Raw genomic sequence first — 18,360 nt, forward strand, 5'->3', positions numbered from 1 at the left:
CTTTATATCAAATAGCTATTTCTGCATGGCAAAATACCCCCAAACCAAGTGATTTGATGAAAAGAAAATGTACTATTGTTCCAAAGACTATTGTTTCTTTGGGAGAAGCTGCTGATATCAGCTAGTGTTGTCTTTTCTTTTTTTATGACAAGGTCTTGCTATATTTCCCAGACTGGCCAAGAACTCAAGATCCTCCTGCCTCAGCCTCATTAATGCTGGGATTACAGTTGTGAACCAGAAAGCCCAGTTATAGCCGGTCTAGACTGCCTTTGACTGAGCTGGTTCTTGTATCCTTGTCCAGCTGTAGGTCATTTAGATGGCTGCCCTTTCTCTTTACTGATGGGCTGGGTATTGGCCAAGAATATAGCAGTGACAGGAAATGTGCCTGTTATCTTCCACCAGACTTGTACTCATGATAACTGAGTAGATTTCTCAGAGATAAAGAAAATAAAAAAGAGAAAGTTTTCTTGAGACCCAGACTCAGAGCTCATTCTGTTGGTCAAAGGCCTGCCTGGTGCCAGAGGTCAGGAAGTGACTTCTCAGGAGAAGCAGTAAGTGACATGAATGTGTATGAGTACAAGAAGGAAGAACTGAGAATGCATTGCAATCAATATTCGACACTCTCAGTGTTTTTTTTTTTCAACAATATTTTAAGTCAGTTGATTTCATTTTGTCACTAAATGCTTTAGAGAATATATTTTTATTTTGTAAGTTGCTGTGGTTTTGTAACAAATAGAAGCCATATAAGTTGAAAATAACCTTGGAATAAAATTATTAGTAGAGCCTAATCCTTTTACCCCTAGGAACACCATCACTACCACTACTATTGGTAAATTTCATTTATCATTCTAGACTAATTAGACATGACTTTACATGACCCTCATAAATATCTTCCAGTATAGCAGCTATTCCACCCATTCATGGGAGTGAGTGAGAAGAGGTTGGGTTGATTGCTGTAGGCTGCATACCAAGCGATGGCTTATACTAACTCATTTTTCCATGATCTCATTCATAGCACATCATTCCCTCAGGCCCCAGTGGCTTGCCATTTGCTTGGAAGGGCAGGTGGAATTGACAAAGGTTTAGACAATTCTTTTCCCTTTCTAAAGGCCGAAGATGAATTTAAGCTAACGGAGTGAATTATTTCTAGATTTGTCACTATCAAACTCTTAAATACATCAGAAGGAGCTGGAGGTGTAGCTTAGTGAGAGAGTACTACCTACCATGCTGAGAAGTCCTGGGTTTGATTCTCAGCACTGATAAACCAAGCACAAAAAACCTGGTAAAAAAATAATTCCAGATGACTTAAGCAGGATCTATGAGGTTACCTTGTAATACTGATGATTCTGTATGTGACAGGCCTTTGATTGGAAAAAGCAAAGGCTTTATTTCCGCATTGCTGCATGGGAAGTAGTCCCGTGAGGTATGCATGCTTGTCCATATTTATGCTGGTGTCTCAAAATGGCTGGGAGACCTGGACAGTGAGGAAGTGTCAGTCATATGATGTGACACTAGCATGTCTATTTTCTGTTCACTTAGATGGCAGGGATGATTTCTTTTCTTTCTAAGATTAGCTAAAATTGTGAGGGAAATTTAACATAACTTATCAGATTCATGAAAATTAACTGGTTTGCTTTGGATATGAGTTAATATCATTAACTTAAGCTATCAGACATTAACTTTCTATAACTGTCTCAAAAATGTTTTGGTGTACTTTGCTCTTGTCTGAAGTGTCAGCTGTATCCTGAATTTTAATAAGTACTTTTATCTTTGAGGTCTGGCATGAGGTACTAAACTCATATTCTTTCAAGAAAGATAAATTGGAATATAATTCTATTGCTGTTTTATTGTTGCAAAACAGAATTACTAAACAATGTGCTCCTTAATGCATCTGACAATGAAATTAAGGTTGACTTTGCAATCTGAAAGCTATTTTGGGGCTTCTGTCATCACTAAATGGAATCTTGTTTGCAGTGGACCATATTTTAACTTTCAGTAATTTTAATGTTACAGCCCATGAGCATGTAAATCTCAGATAAATTGAAGCTAATCTGGGCAGGAGATAAGGTCAGTAGAGAATTAACCATTATTCATATTCTAGAAGTTGATGATGTCATCCATGTTAGTTGGGTCTCTGAATATTTAGTGTCATTTTAAGGCAGGGCTCAATGCAGCATTCTTTCATGGAAGAGAATTCCTTGGGCTATATACTTAATAGCATAGTAATAGTATATAATACTATGTACTCAATACCATTAATATTCCAAAGTCAGACGAGTCAATTTCTGAACAATTAGCATCCTTAAACTATTATACTATAGCAATTAGAGACCATTGAACTTGCTAGCCTAAATCAGGAGAGTAATTGAAATTGAGTTTCTCATTTTTTTCTTTCTATTTTTAAATAAATTTTTATTCATGATAAGAGGAAGTTTCATAGTGACAATTATGATTAGACTTAAATTGTACATTACTTACATTGCCCCCCATTGTCTCTCCGTCTCAGCCTCCTCCTCACCCCACTTACAGCAATTGCAAGAGGTTTTCTAGTTCTGTTTCATATAGGTATATAAAGTCCATCAACCATATACTGTCACCTTAATTTCCTTCCTTCACCTTCCCTCTTCCCACTAGTAACCCCCCCACACCGTACCAATTTTACAGTCCTGGTTTTCATAATTAATATTTGAGTTGACATTCAAAGGGGTGTTTTAATTTATGCCCTCTGCAGATGTGATTTAATTTGGTCTGCTCAATCCTTATGAATACTTTCCCTTACCCCTTTACCTCCCAATCCCCGTTTTTCAACATCTTTCAGTACACATCCTTATATCCTCTACCTTCACATCTTGTGGTGTGTAATATTATTGTTTCTCTATCATTCCCTTTTCCTTTCCTTCTTTCCTCAAGTTCCATAGAGTAGTTACATCATTACCAATATGTTCTACAACTGAGTTTGTATATGATCATGCTTGTTTTTGTGTGTATGTTTATCTTTGGATCTATCATCCTTCCAGGTATGAGAGAAAATTGCATATTTTGTGTTTCTGATCTTGGCTTACTTTACTTAACATGATGTTCTCCAATTGCATCCATTTACCTTCAAATCCCATGTCATTATTCCTTATGTATATATACCACAATTTCTTGATCCACTCATCAGTTGTAGGGTATCTGGGTTGTTTCCAGAGCTTGGCTATTGTGAATAGTGCTGTGATGAACATCAGTGTACAGGTGTCTCTACTGTATCCTGTCTTACATGCCTTTGGGTAGATGCCCAGGAGTGGTATTACTGAATCATATAGCAGTTCTAGCTCTGGTTTTTTGAGGAATCACCACACTGCTTTCCCTAGTTGTACTAATTTGCATTCCTACCAGCAGTGTAAAAGGATTCCTGTTTCGGCACTTCCTCACCAGCATTTGTTGTTGTTATTATGTTGATTATGGCCATTCTAACTGGGGTGAGATGAAATTTAAGTGTTGTTTGGATTCACATCTCTTTTATAACCAGGGAAGTTGAACACTTCTCCACATATTTACTGGCCATTTGTACCTCTTCCTTTGAAAATTCCCTGTTTAATTCATTTGTCCATTTCTTCATTGGGATGTTGATTCTTTGGGGGCTGAGATTTTTGAGTTCCCTATAGATTATGGATATTAGTCCCTTATCAGATAAGTAGCTGGCAAAGATTTTCTCCCATTCTGTGGGCTTTCTCTTGAATCTGGTGCTTGTTTTCTTTGCTTCCTTTTCTGTGAAGAGGCTCTTTAGCTTGATGCAGTCCCATTTGTTCATTGTTTCTCTTAGATGCGGAGTCTTCTGAGTTCTATCTAGGAAGTCGTTCCCTATATTTATCTGTTCCAGTGTATTTCCTACTGTTTCTTGCTTCACAGTTTCAGGCCCTATGTTAAGGTCTTTGATCCAGTTTGAGCTGATTTTGGTAGAGGGTGAAAGACAGGGATCTAGTTTTAGTCTTCTACATGTGGACATCCAGTTTTCTCAGGAGCATTTGTTGAAGAGGCTGTCTTTTCTCCATTGTGTGTTTTAGGCTCCTTTGTCAAAGATCAGCAGGCTACAGATGCATGGACTTATGTCTGGATCTTCTATTCCGATCCATTTGTCTTCCTGGCTTTATTTGTGCTGATACCATATTGTTTTTATTCTTATGGTTCTGCAGTGTAGTTTGAGGTTGGGTATCGTGATACCTCCAGTATCAGAATTTTTGCTCAGAATTGCTTTGGCTATTTGAGACCTTTTGTGTTTCCATATGTACTTCACAATTTGTTTCTCTTTCTATGCAGAATATCTTTGGAATTTTCATCAAGATTGCATTGAACATGTAGATTGCTTTTGGTAGTATGACCATTTTCACAATGTTGATTCTACCAACCATGAGCATGGAAGGTCTTTCCATCTTCTGAAGTCTTCTTTGATTTCCCTCTTCAGTGGTTTATAATTTTCATTAAAAAGTCTTTGGTTTCTTTTGTCAAATTTATTCCAAGGTACTTTATTGTTTCTGAGGCTATTGTAAATGGGATTGTTTCCCTGATTTCTTTCTTAGTCTGTGCATTGTTGGTATATAGAAAAGCTACTGATTTCTGTATATTAATTTTGCATTCTGGTACTTTGCCAAAAGTTTATGTTTTCCAGTAGTTTTCTGATTAGAATTTTTGGGGTCTCTTAGGTATAGGATCATGTCATATGCAAATAGGTATAGTTCAACTTCTTCCTTCCTTATTTGAATCCCTTTTATTTCTTGCTCTTGTCTTATTGCTCTGGCTAGGAATTCCAAAACTATATTGAATAGGAGTGGAAAAAGCAGACAGCTTTCTCCTCATTCCTGACTTAAAGAGAAATGGTTTCAGTTGTTCTCTATTTAGTATGATGTTGTCTCTAGGTTTGCCATATATAGCCTTTATTATGTTGAAGAATGTTCCTTCTATTCCTAGATTCTTCAAAGCTTTTATTGTGAAAGGTGTTGGATTTTGTCAAAGGCTTTTTCTACATCTATTGAGAAGATAATGTGGTTTTTGTCCTTGCATCTGTTTCTGTACTGTATTACATTTATGAATTTACTTATGTTGAACCATCCTTGAATCCCTGGAATGAAACTGATTTGGTCATGTTGTATGATCTTTTTGATGTGTTGTTGAATTCTGTTTGCCAGTATTATGTTGAGAATCTTTGCATCTATATTCATTAAAGATATCAGTCTTTAATTTTCTTTTCTGGTTACATCTTTATTGGGTTTCAGAATGAGTGTAATTCTTGCTTCATAGAATGAGTTTGATAAGGCTCCTTTCCTTTCTATTTCCTGGAAAAGTTTGAGGAGTATTGGTGTTAATTCTTCTTTAACAGTTTGGAAAATTCGGCTGTGAATTCATCAGGTCCTGGGCAATTCTTTGTATGGAGACTCTATAGCCTTTAATTTCTTTGCATATAATAGGACTGTTTAAGTGCTTAATAAATTCTTGGTTTAATTTTGTTTGGTTGCATGCATCTAGGAATTTATCCATTTCGTCTAGATTTTCCAGTTTACTTGAATATAAGTTTTAAAGTTCTTTCTAATGATTTTATGGATTTTTTTGGGTATTTGTGGTTATGCCCCCTTTTTCAGCTCTGATTTTATTAATTTGTGTCTTCTCCCTCCACCCTTTTGTCATGTTGACTAAGGATTTGTTGCTGCTGTTAATCTTTTCAAAGAACCAACTTTTTGTTTCATTGGTTCTTTGTATAGTTGGTTTGCTTTCAATTTCATTATTCTTGGCCCTGATCTTTATTACTTCTCTCTGTATGCTGGTTTTGCATTTGCTTTGTTCTTGTTTTTTTAGGAGCTTAAGGTGCATCACTAGATTGTTTTTTGAAAGGTCTCTGTTTTTAATATAGGAACTTTTAGCATGGCCTTCGCTGTGTCCCACAGATTCTGATATGTTGTATTTTCATCTTCATTGGATTCTAGGAATTTTTTTTTTTAATTCTTCCCTTATGACTTTGGTCACCCATTGTATTTTAGCAGTGTGTTGTTCAGTTTTCATGTATTTGAGTATTTTTGGTGTTTCTTTTGTTGTTGAGGTCTAGTTTTATTCTGTTGTGATCTGATATGATGCAGAGGGTTATTTTGATTTTCTTGAATGCATTGAGACTTGCTTTTCATCCTAAAATATGATCTATTTTGGAGAAAGTTCCATGAGATGCAGAAAAGATTGTGTATTACCTAGTTGTTGTGTGAAATACTCTGTAGATGCCAACCACATCTATTTGGTCTAATGTGTGGAGTAGCACTGAAATTTCTTTGTTTATCTTTTGTCTGGATGATCTATCTATTGGTGACAGTGGGGTATTCAGTTCTCCCACTATCACTGTGTTAGCATCTCTCTGTGCTCTTAGGGCCATTAGAGTTTTTTTTTTGTTGTTGTTGTTGTTGCTGTTTTTAATTTAGATGGGTACCCCTGTGCTTGGTTCATAAATGTTAAGGACTGATATTTCCTCTTAATGAATTGTTCCTTTTATCAACATGAAGTGACCTTCATTGTCTCTTCTGATTGATTTTAGTTTGAAGTTTACTTTGTAAAAATATGGAAAGCTTCATGAATTTGCCTGTCATCCTTGTTCAGGGTCCATCCTAATCTTCTCTGTATCGCTCTAATTTTAGTATATGTGCTGCTGAAGCAAGCACTTATTTGGTTGTTCCTATTTCAGGAAAAGATGATATATGAGATATTATTCAGGAGCTAGGTCTTCTAATAACATCATGGTTTTAAAAGCTTCACAAATAGATGCAACTCATTAAAAATACCTACGAGATGCCATGAAAATCAGTCAACATTGAATATTAATGGAAGAGAAAATTAAATAATAAATTGCAGGTAAAGAGTGATATGTAACTGGAAACAATAAGTTTAGATGACTTTTATCAAACTATTTTAGAAGAAAGAAGGAAAAGCAAAATTCAAAGAACCCAGCATTAGTATTTTCTTTAGATTTTTCTTCTTCGATATACATTCATGACTCAGTTTCTCCCAGCTTTGTACAAATATGTAGAGCTCAGTTGCAACAGTTCAGTCATCACTTAGCATGTGGTGTAAGACAATTCATCATCATTACAATAAAAGTAATGTTTTCTGTATTTTATCTTCTTTATTAGAGTAAGTCATTTTATCAGAAAAGGATGTCAACATAGTGATATATTTGAAAATATTTTAAATTAGTTATAGTTGTCTTTTAGGAAATATTCTGATGCAAACAAGGATAGGTTTTTTTTTTTTCTAATTCCCAATTTGCAGATTGACAATTGAGATCAGACAAAGTAGGGTAATGCCGTTTCTCAATTCACAGCTTTTGGGGAGAGTGTTAAGAGAGATGAGTATTTTAGTTCATGATCAATGTAACTTTACTCAAAGTAAAAATATATATGGGATTGATATCACTTAAGATTACTAAAATTTGGAAACAAAGCAGTAGTATTAGTACTTTAAATTTGATCTACCTGTACATATATAGGAAAGACACAGGTCTATAAACTATTGAGTTGCAAATTTGATATGAAGCTAAAAAGTCAAAATATTTGTAATTAAATAATAGCTATTTTGGCTTCTTTGTCTCTCTCCTCATTATTTCTTTATTCATTAATTCCAAGTGAACATCCATTATTAACTCCAAGTAAACATCCATCATTAATTCCAAGTGAACACATGGAATAATTGATTTCTTAGGAAAAAATTATATACTTGAAATATATTATACTTTGGAGCAAATTACTGTATTACCAATTTTAAGATTACCTTAACTAGTGGTATAACTATTAACTAGCTCTTGACTAACATGTGGAAGGTCCTGTACTGATCCCTAGCATCAAAAAAGAAAACAAATACATTATAAATGGTGTTTAGATGTTTATCATCACAATGTTTCAGAAAGAAAGGAGTCTGGCAGGTGGGTCAGTAGTAAAGTGCTTGTCTAGCATTCACTAGGCCCTAGGTTTGATCCCTTTCACTGAACAGAAAAAAATAAAATAAAATAGTAAGACAAAGTAGAGGGAAACTGACATTTTAATTTTTATTCTGTTTCTGTAACCACTGGAATGAATAAACGTCCATCAATAGGAAATGACTGATCCTTATTCATGTGTTCTTTATTTTTCTCTTCTTATATCTTGCTAGAAATATTTATATTCTCTTGTGAAAACTTTGAATAAATAAAGCTATTTCACCAGAAGGATATGTGATTTATATTTATGATCATTAATAATTACTTATAAGGTTCAATGCCTGATATAAGAAATTAATTGAGAGTCACCTCTTGAATGAAGTTAAATAAATTAAATCATTTTCATAGCCATGGAAACTCATTACAATATACAAGATACCATTTAAGTAAAACTCCCTCTGACTTACAAATATTATACACTGAAATGGGTTATGGTTTACAATGTAACATACATTAATTATCTTTTGTTTTAGCTATGAAGATGAAAAACTCATATTTTTATAGAATTACTGGAGAATAGGCTAATTAAAATTAGTATAATTGGAATGAATTCAATTTCTGTTATGTTGACATTTTAAAGTATGTGAACTAATATATTGTTGCTTTTTTTGCTTTCCAGACTATCCACATCTTTCTTCTCTGACTGAAAAGTAGGACCATCATTGAAATTTTAAATCTTTCTGTGTCTGTTTCCTGATGAGCAATGGGGATGCTGTCTAGTGAAAGAGTGTTAATCCTGTCTCTACTTTGCTTCCTGTTAAAATTGTCAACAACAATTGAAATACCACTCTCAGGTAAAGAGACAGCTTTCATACCTATTTTAAAATTTTATATTTGTATTCAGTTTTGGGTGGAATTCTTGTGGATTGAGAATATAACTTTTCTATTATTTGTATGAGAATTCATATCTGCATTTTTCATTTTTTGTTGGCTGCTATTTGTTTGCTATAATTATTTTGCAGCTCTGGATTTTGCTTCTTATGTAAACTTATTCTACAATAAGAAATATAACTGATAGGTCAAGTGATATTTTCTCATATGTCTAAGTCTCTTTAATGTTTCAAACAACTCATATGCTTAGGTTAGTTTAAGGAGAACTATAATTTAGAAATGATTGGTATCCAACCAGTTATGACAAAAGAAGTTGAATAAACTTTGTATTCTTTTTCAAAATGACTATATTTAAAAATGAAAACAGTGAATTATGAAAAAATGAAGTCATTTACAACTGAAAATGTAGCTGTATTCCCAAATTTAGTGCTTTCTATTTAAATTCACTTAAAGAGGTTAGTTAGTGGTCCTATGAATGAATATTTCTTAACATATGTTGGTAAATATTTAGCCATCATATCCAGTTTGAACAGATTATAGCAATTAATAATTTACAAATACATCAGCAGGCACACTTTACATAATAGTATGCCAGGTATGTAACATAGCAACTTGCAGAACCTTTCTGTGGCTATAAGAATATGGGTTATAAAATACCTTTAAGAAGGTCTTAAAAATTTAGAAATTTTTGTCAAAGTTCTATAATCATTACATATTTCCCATGTACAATCTGTAGGGTTATAATATGAGTCATTAGTTGGTTGGTAGAATCTCAGCATTGGAAGTGATCATATGGATTATTTAAATTTTAGATATAAAGTCATGACCTCAGAAAATTTGATAAATGTTAGAGAAGTGCTAATATTGAACTGAAACTTTCCTTTTGAATTACTCAGACAGGCTGAATGTGACTAGAAAAGATAATGGCCCTGATTGCATAATTAGTGTATATTAAAAGTATTTCTGAGGGTGACTTTAAATTATTTGATGTGACAGTGTCCTGTAGCTCAGCCTCCCTCCCCCAGGGAGAATCCCTCTCTACTATTCTTAACAGACAGCTAAGCCTCTGTTTCAGTATGCCCCTTCCCTAAGGAATGCCACTTTCCTGACCTACAGATATTCAGATGTGAAATTCTTTTTCTATTAGCTGAAAAATTTCAGCCTTTATACAGTATGTCAAAACTCATCACCAAGCATCCTAAGAGCAGGCATATTGGCTAAGAGCCTGAAGCACTCTCATCTTTGCAGATTCTTTTGTAAGGGGCGTACAGTGCTAAGTTGTGAGCAGCAAAGGTGTCTCTGGGATCCCTGATTCACATTCCTGACTATATTCTCTAACAAATACATTTATCCTAAATCTTTTCTCACTTATTCATCAGTGTTGAAGAATGTGAAGTTTTTTATTAATCCATGGCACTTATTTTTATTCTCATTGTCCCAGGTACTTATGCACTTTCATGCTTTAATGTCCTTAGACAACTGTTGTTATAAAATATTAATGGCATATTTTCAGAACAACTGGATGTTACCCATTTATTTTGGTACTCTAGAGCACTCACTAGTAAATGCAACTAAGGAAGGGATCCAATTTGAATGTCAATGAGTATGGTGTCTCTGTAATTGGCCTAATTACAAAGGCAAGGATTTATAATGTAGAATATGTATTCGTATAAACACCCAAAGGTTATTAGCTCCATTCCCTGAATAATTATTTACTACAGAGACTTTACAACAAAAGCAAATTTAGAAAAGAAAAATGTTGTAATAAACAAGTTGTTCTTGAGTTATTAACTGATATCTTAGGGACTGTTGCCATTGCATACCATATCTCTACATTTATAACTGTAATAGAATTTAAATAATATGAATTTATAATAAGTTCGAGATTTACTCTACTTAGAAATGGTATTTATCAGACAAAACAAAGTAAATGTCAATGAAGATATAGATGTTTTTGTGTGTTACTAAATTGTTTATGAATATCCAATGGATAAACACTGAACTTGATTTAATGTCCACAGCTAGTGATACTCATTTATCAGATTTATTAGGTAAAAGTAAAGAAAATGGAATTTAGAATTGAGACAGGCTTTCAGTTATTTTATACTGTCTCTCCATAATTAAAATGTGGTTTGTGGGCACCAATCCACACTAGTACTGAAAGTATTCTCACGGCAGTATACTCATGGTAAAAAAAAAAAAAAGCAAAAAACAAAACAAACAAACAAAAAAAACCAAAGCAAAACAATTTTGTTTAAGATTTATTTCCTGTAGCCATTAAATGCTTTTAAACTTTTAATTCTCCATCCTTGAGTGCATTCCTCCTAATATTTGGATAAAGTTAAAAATAGATATAAAATAATTCTAGTGCATTAAATTATGAGGATTGTGCATATTCCCTGATTTTATCCTAATATCATTCTTATTTGAGACTATGATTGACAGACAAATTATGGTTTCTCAGATGAGTAAAATGTCTCAGATGAAATATCATCCCCGAATGAGCCAAGTGAGCCTGTCACTTCAAGATAAATAACTGACAATTCATGTAGTCAGTGCTAAAATTTGAGTGTTCAAGCAAAAATTAGAATTGTGGAAATGTGTATCCTCTGCTGTGAACTTGAGAGTTTTCTAACTAATGACTTTTCTGATTAGATCAGTGGTAATATTAACCAGAGTGAAGGTTTCATCTTCTATTATGAGATGAATCAATATTTGGAAGATCTACCTAACTTAGTGAAACAATGCTTTTTCCAAATGATTACTTCAGTACGTTATAAAATTATGCAAAGGTTGAAAAACAGGTAAAATTGTTAATGTTGTAGAACATTTAAAGTTTATTGGTAGGTTTCAGATTCCACATTGCAATAAACACTTAAGAAACTACCACTTGCTGAATTCTGGTGAACTATCCAGAAAGAAAGAGTACAGTCACTAGAAAGCTCTACAAAATGTTCCATAACTTATCAAATACCTACCTACGTAAAGCTGAATTTTCTTCTTACCTTTAAACAAATCAACATATGGCAACATAAAGAATGTAGAAGCAGATATAAGAATTCAGTTACCTTTTCAAATCACAAAGATTTGGAACAATGTAAAATGTGCTAGTATTCTCATGACATTTAACATTTTTCATGAATTTTTATTTTCATGAATATTTATTTTAACATACTATAGGATTATTTTAAATGAACTTAAAGATGTTTCAGTTTTTAGTGTTCACTGTTATATACAGTGAATATTGTAATATACAGTGAATATTGTTATAACTTACAATTCACTGTAGAGTGAATATTGTAAGTTATAACCCATGTGAATAAAAGCACTTTGGATTGTCTTATAATTTTAAGAAGGAAGGGATCCAGGAGTGGGCCAATGTCAAGAGTTTGATGTTTTTATTTGTGGCTCTACTGTTGAACATTAACTCTTTTAATTTAGGCTCTGTGCCTGTCTGCAAATTGCATTTTTTCAAATGTATTTGCCAAAGTCAGTTCCTGATGCTGAACAGGAACTTCCTTAGAAGTTCCACCCTGTGATCTTATTAAGGTTTCTAAGAACTGTAAACAAACAAGGAATGTCTCAATTTGAAAGTACTGAGTATTTATGTATATCATTACTTGTTGTCACTTTTCAAAACCTAATCCAAGTTTCTGTGTTCAGCACTGGTATATTTGATTTATTTTTAGGGCATTTACTTTATAGTCACAATAGTTAGAAATGTAGTCTATTCTATTGAATATTAGGTGAGAGGCAAAGTCACCCCTGACTTTTAAAAATTTTTGTTTGCCTTGAGAGTTACTTAACTTGCCAGACAATAATAATTTGTTATAAAATAATGGAATATTTGAATATGAAGAATCTATTTAGAAACACATTATAAGCGAGCTACAATTTTTGTAGCAATGGTTACATTTTGTGGAATGAAAAAGATAACTGAAGCTCCCAATAAATAAGTGGGAAAAAAGATGAAAGGAAAGTTTATAAATGGGAAATGATAGACACTGAACAAGCTCATAGAAAAACTTTTATTAACAAAAGCAATAAATGGAAATCAAAATAAAGAGGATGAGAATATATTTTTCCTTGGTAATAAATGCTAATAAAAAATTTTTACATATTAGTGTTCAGTGGAGGGAAGGTCGTAGGCAACCACTGTAAAATCACACATTATTTATGCTAAATATGACCTGATGAAATGAATTTACATTTATCAGGAGGCATTGCCATCTACGTTCAAAGCTTAGGAGTGTATCGTAAGTCAGTAACTCAACAAAAATTGTCTATATGCTCAAGGATACCTATTAAATTACATATTGCCTGGAAAGAAAGAAATAGAAAATAATCTGATGTCCAAATGAGTTATAGCATATCAAGGTCAGAAACAATGTAAAAGCCTACATTAATTATAATGACTATAGAAGCATAGGAAACTATAACAAAACTTTCAAAATGACTGACCTAGTAAGCATATTCATATCAACAAAGACTGAATGACAATAATTTTTAAAGTAAATGTTTTAAACTTGTAATGAGAAAAATTTTGTTCTGTTTTAAAAATGTTTACATTTTCTGGGGTTAAATAAAACCAACACGTGGCAATCTCCCATCCAAGTACTAACCAGGCCGGACCTGCTTAGCTTCCGAGATCAGAGGAGATCAGGCGTGTTCAGGGTGGGATGGCCATAGACAACTCCTGGTAATCTAATCTGATGGCAGGGAGTGCACTCCTTGGAAGTACATGTCTGTTGCAAAGAGGAAATCAAGTTGATTACATGATTTTCACTTTTAGATCAGTATTTACTCACCAATACAGACAGCCCATTTAAAGTGTGTCTGTTGTAACTAAATTAACCATGTTCAGTTTATTAAGAAGCTTGTTCTTTAAGTATATATTTTTACATTTAGTTCAACAGGTTCCAACAATCATAAAACAGTCAAAAGTGCAAGTTGCCTTTCCTTTTGACGAGTATTTTCAAATTGAATGTGAAGCTAAAGGAAACCCAGAACCAATGTAAGTATTCCTTCAGACTGAATAATTCTTTAAATGTATGCTTTCCTTTGCAATACGTTAATCTGACCATCATAAGTTTATTGGGTTATAAACCTATATATGATCGAAGCTTAGGGTTCAAGTGAATGCTCTGTCTACAAAAACAAAATTTGGTTATTTAACATATATATGTTGCATAAGACTTTTTACATCATTGTCTATATAATTCAGACTATTTCACACTGGAGTGGGAATTTATCTGTGTATTTTTTCAGGAATACAATTCTGTGATATTTACTGAAAACTATAAAAAATTCTGTTACTATTAATATATTTTTCTTATTTCTAAGGAATTTCCCTAAAGAAATATTTGGATAAGTATCAAAATATAAATTTGGTTTTTATCACAGTATTATCTACAGAAGGAAAAAAAATCTATTGAAATGGTTAAATAAATACAATAGCAACCATGTGACAAAAATAATGCAGTCATAAAAGTTCCATTAATATCATTGTAAAACTAAAAAAACATAATTGGAAAAATAGAATATTCAGTATACTTACAAATATGTGGTGAGTAATTCTAAATACCAATAGGAAATATGAGCAACTAATAGAACTCACTTGTGTGTTTTGTGACTTTGAACAAGCTCTTTATACACACTAATACATGTACACACACAAAAGCATATCATGTATTTATCTTTATTCCAGTTTCTAAAATATTAGCAATAATCTGCATTACTCAAATTGGAAATACTTTTAAAAATAACTTTAATTTCAAAGAACTTAAACAAAACATACCTTCAGTTTTATCCTTTTGGTTGTCATTGCATTCTCATAGCTTGTGGGATTCCTCAGACTCTTCTATGACCTTTATTTGTGTTCTATTGCATACATTTTTTTTACCATAAATTATCTTTTTTCATTTTGTGCATTTGTTTACAATATTTTTAAAAATTAAGAAATATTATGATGTTTTTAAGATTAAGTTTACCTTTATCTTATAGATTTACATGGACTAAAGAAGACAAGGTTTTCGATCTATCTGACCCTCGGATAATTGTATCTAACAATTCGGGAACTTTCAAGATACTGAATGAGGGGCACATATCACATTTTCAAGGCAAATACCGCTGCTTTGCGTCTAATAAACTAGGAGTTGCTATGTCAGAAGAAATAGAATTTATAGTTCCAAGTAAGTGTTATAAGAGATTTCATTTTATAGCTGTTTTAATTATTACATTGGTGTTATACTGGAGAGTAATGAAAGAAAGAAATGAGCATTAATTTAACCAGCTTTTCTTTCCTATATTTTATTTAGAAGGGAAATTATCTTCCAGGTCTTAAAATGTAAAATCTGATGGCCCTAGAAAGCAATGTAATTTTGCTGTGTTTTGAGAAAAAAAAATTTTTAAATCTTGCTTTGCATTGTATCATGAAAATTAAGTGAAATGTATTATTAGTTAATTCTGCTAAATTAATCTGCAGTGGCAGATAATTCCAAAGTCCCTGTGTTGAGACAAAGTTATTCATTGATAATAGAGTTTGCTCTGGGTCTGACAATACTTCAGGGCCAATGGTCTCCATGAAGCCTTTTTGGGGATGCAAGCTAATGGAGATACCATCTTCCTTGAGTTGCATTCCATGAAACGTGCCACCTTCAACAAAGAGTCTGGGGAAGTGAGCATGAGCAATGATATACAGATTCTTAAAATGCTTTCATTGAGCCATTATCAGATAACTCTTACTTGTATTTTGTTAGATGGAGAAAAGCAAGTTGTGTAATCCCACTCACATCAGAAAGAAGACAAAAAATAAGACATACCTCAGAAAAAATTATTGCCAAAGCATATAATTATAAATATCATGTATTTATAGGTATTTTTGCAAACTTCTAAGGAATGATTGAAAAGGTCAAAGTGGCAAAATAAATAAACTTAACCCTTAGACTGGAATGGTAAGTGAAAATGTGGAAAAATGTTCAATACCATTAGCAGTCAGAGCAGATCAGTTGTAACCCAATAATAAAAACATTTGATCCTATATAACTGGGAAATATGATAAAAAGTCTGAGAGTAACTCTTTTAGTTGTGAATATGTAGGCACTGGAACACTTATCCACCACTGATAAGGGGATAGTCACTGTACCTATGACCCAACAATTCTACTTCCTTTCCCAAGTGTATTGGTTACCTTGTCCATACATGCCAAGAATATTTGTGGTAACATTGCTTATATAATATGCATATGGATATAGTGTTATAAACATCAAATATGGAAATATTATGCAGACATATCATGCAAAAGTAAATATATACATACTTGATAAAAGCTTACAATTCATGGTGGAATGAGTGCACACTTTGTGGTATGTTCATACAGAAAATACTACTCAGCAGTGAAAAGAACCTCAGGAATATATTGAGCTATAAAAGCAAATTTTGGAGAAATACATGTAGTGTGATTTTATTTAAGTAAGTTCAAAGTATGGAAAGCTAAATAAAATATTGATTAGGAATGTGTTTTTATGAGATAAAATTTTAATGGAAAAACATTGCTAAGCACAATGTTAATGATAGTAATTACTCTAATAGAAATACGTGGGTCTGGAGTCAGTGCCAGACAGAAAGGTGATGAGTTCTTTTAGTACAGTGGGTGGTATGTGAGAGGGGTTTAGTTTTATGTCTTTCTTTCTTTGTATCCTTTGCATTTATTTCATAGATGGTCTTTTCATAAACTCATAAGTATACAGCATAGTTCAGCTGAAGTAAGTGTTCTGGTTATTGAGATTATAGCAGTGGCACATGCAGTTGGACATTGGTGTTAGGATTTTACATTCGAAATTACATTCACTGGGAACTGCCCGTGAATTCTGGTCAGAAAGTATTGCCGTGAAAATTGTGGTTGACGATCATGAAACATAAAATAAAATGTGTAGTCAGTCCTCTATATCCATGAGTCCTGCATCCATGGACTCAGTCAACCTTGAATGGGAAACGTTTGAAAATAACATTTGCACTTGTACTGTACATGTACAGACTTTTTCTTGTCATTATCCCCTAAACAACACAGTATGTCAGCTGTTTACATGGCATTTGTATTATGTTAGGTGTTATAAGTAACCTAGGGATGATTTAATGCAGGAAGATGTGTGCAAGTTATATCCCAATATTATGTCTTTTTATATCAGGGACTTGAGGATCATAGATTTTGCTATCCACGGAGGTCAAGGAACCAATCCCTGGTATAGGTATATGCCTGTTAATGATTCTGTGTGTGGGTGTATGACATATATATACGTGTATATGTACATATGTATTTAACTGAAATACATTAGGATTGGAAATATAAAATGAGGGCCATTAAATGTCTGTTGTAGAAAGCAAACCATGAGAGTGATCCTAGCCTGAATTCTAGTGGTTGCTATGGAGACACAAAGAAAAAGGCTGTATCTAGATCTATTGCACAGAAAAAAATTACATAATATTGTATAAGTTTTGGCAATTAAAAGATTTAAAAAAATGTTTCTGTTATCACCTAAGCAGACTAAGTGAAGACATGAACAATGCAAAGGTAATTCTGGGCAGAAAATCCTATTGCAGTTAAGAGATGGGAGGCAGATCTAAGATATGTGGTGTAGGTAATTGCTCTGTTTTTCTTCTGCTGTAGAAAGGAGCAAAATCAATCAGGTTTCTTATGCATCATTTCCAGGCTCTCCTGAAATTACTTCATCATCTGACAGCTCTCTTGAATCGTCTATTTGCTGAATAGAACTACCCACCACTCCAATCCTGGATGGTTTAGAAATCTGAGACCATTTAAAGCTTCCTAACAACCTTTTAACAATTGATTCCTCTCTTAAGCCGCAGAGAATTGATTCTTCTGTTATATTTACAGAAACTTTGTGATTCTAGTTTTAGAGTTTATATCTTTTAGTCCTCTGTTATTATTTTCTATAAACAGAAATTTTATACACAATATTTAGCTTTCTATTTCTAACACTACTGTAATTGAGTTTGGTAGGAAGAGAGTGAAAAAAATCAGCAAATGGAACATGTAATTTACAAATACATGAGAGATCATTTAGCTAAATGGGTTTTGTAAGATGAGGCATAGGGAATTAGTGTATTAGTCAACATGTCTTTATTAAGCTCCCTTCATACATGAGCTAATTTTCTAATCGTGTTAGTCAGTTTTCCATCACTATAACAGAAAACATGGGACAATAAATTTATGAAGAGAAAGGTTTCTTTCGTTCACCGTTTTATGTTCCATCATGGGTTTGTCTCATTGCTTTGGGCTTGTGATAAGGTAGTACACCATTGTATTGGAACACATGAAGAGTAAAACCTGCCTATTTCATGAGCCAGAGAGCAGAGAGAAAGAGGATGGGGAGGGAAGACATGGTGGCACGTACCTGTGACCCCAGATACATACCAGGTGGGAATAGAAAGATTACAGTTTGAGATTAGCCAGGGTGAAAAGTTAGAGACCCTGTCTCAAATAAAACAAGCTGGGTGTGGTGATCAGGTCTGTAATCCCAGCCAGC

At 33.2% G+C, this 18,360-nt stretch overlaps 1 protein-coding gene and 1 non-coding gene across 10 annotated transcripts in view; one reads left to right on the forward strand and one right to left on the reverse strand.

Annotated features, from left to right (window-relative positions):
* Positions 1-18,360, forward strand: part of Chl1 (cell adhesion molecule L1 like) — a 190,511-nt gene that overhangs the window by 109,388 nt on the left and 62,763 nt on the right. For all 9 annotated transcript variants that reach the window (XM_074044257.1, XM_074044261.1, XM_074044255.1 and 6 more), the window contains 3 exons: positions 8,604-8,778; positions 13,724-13,829; positions 14,819-15,006. In XM_074044257.1, coding sequence (XP_073900358.1) covers positions 8,688-8,778; positions 13,724-13,829; positions 14,819-15,006 — 385 coding nt within the window. In that variant the 5' untranslated portion in view covers positions 8,604-8,687. The remainder of the gene's footprint in view (positions 1-8,603; positions 8,779-13,723; positions 13,830-14,818; positions 15,007-18,360) is intronic.
* Positions 6,568-6,674, reverse strand: LOC141413107 (U6 spliceosomal RNA). The gene has a single exon (XR_012437931.1). It is a non-coding gene; the product is annotated as a U6 spliceosomal RNA (small nuclear RNA).

This window comes from Castor canadensis, chromosome 10 (assembly GCF_047511655.1).
Source record: "Castor canadensis chromosome 10, mCasCan1.hap1v2, whole genome shotgun sequence".
Lineage (NCBI taxonomy): Eukaryota > Metazoa > Chordata > Mammalia > Rodentia > Castoridae > Castor > Castor canadensis.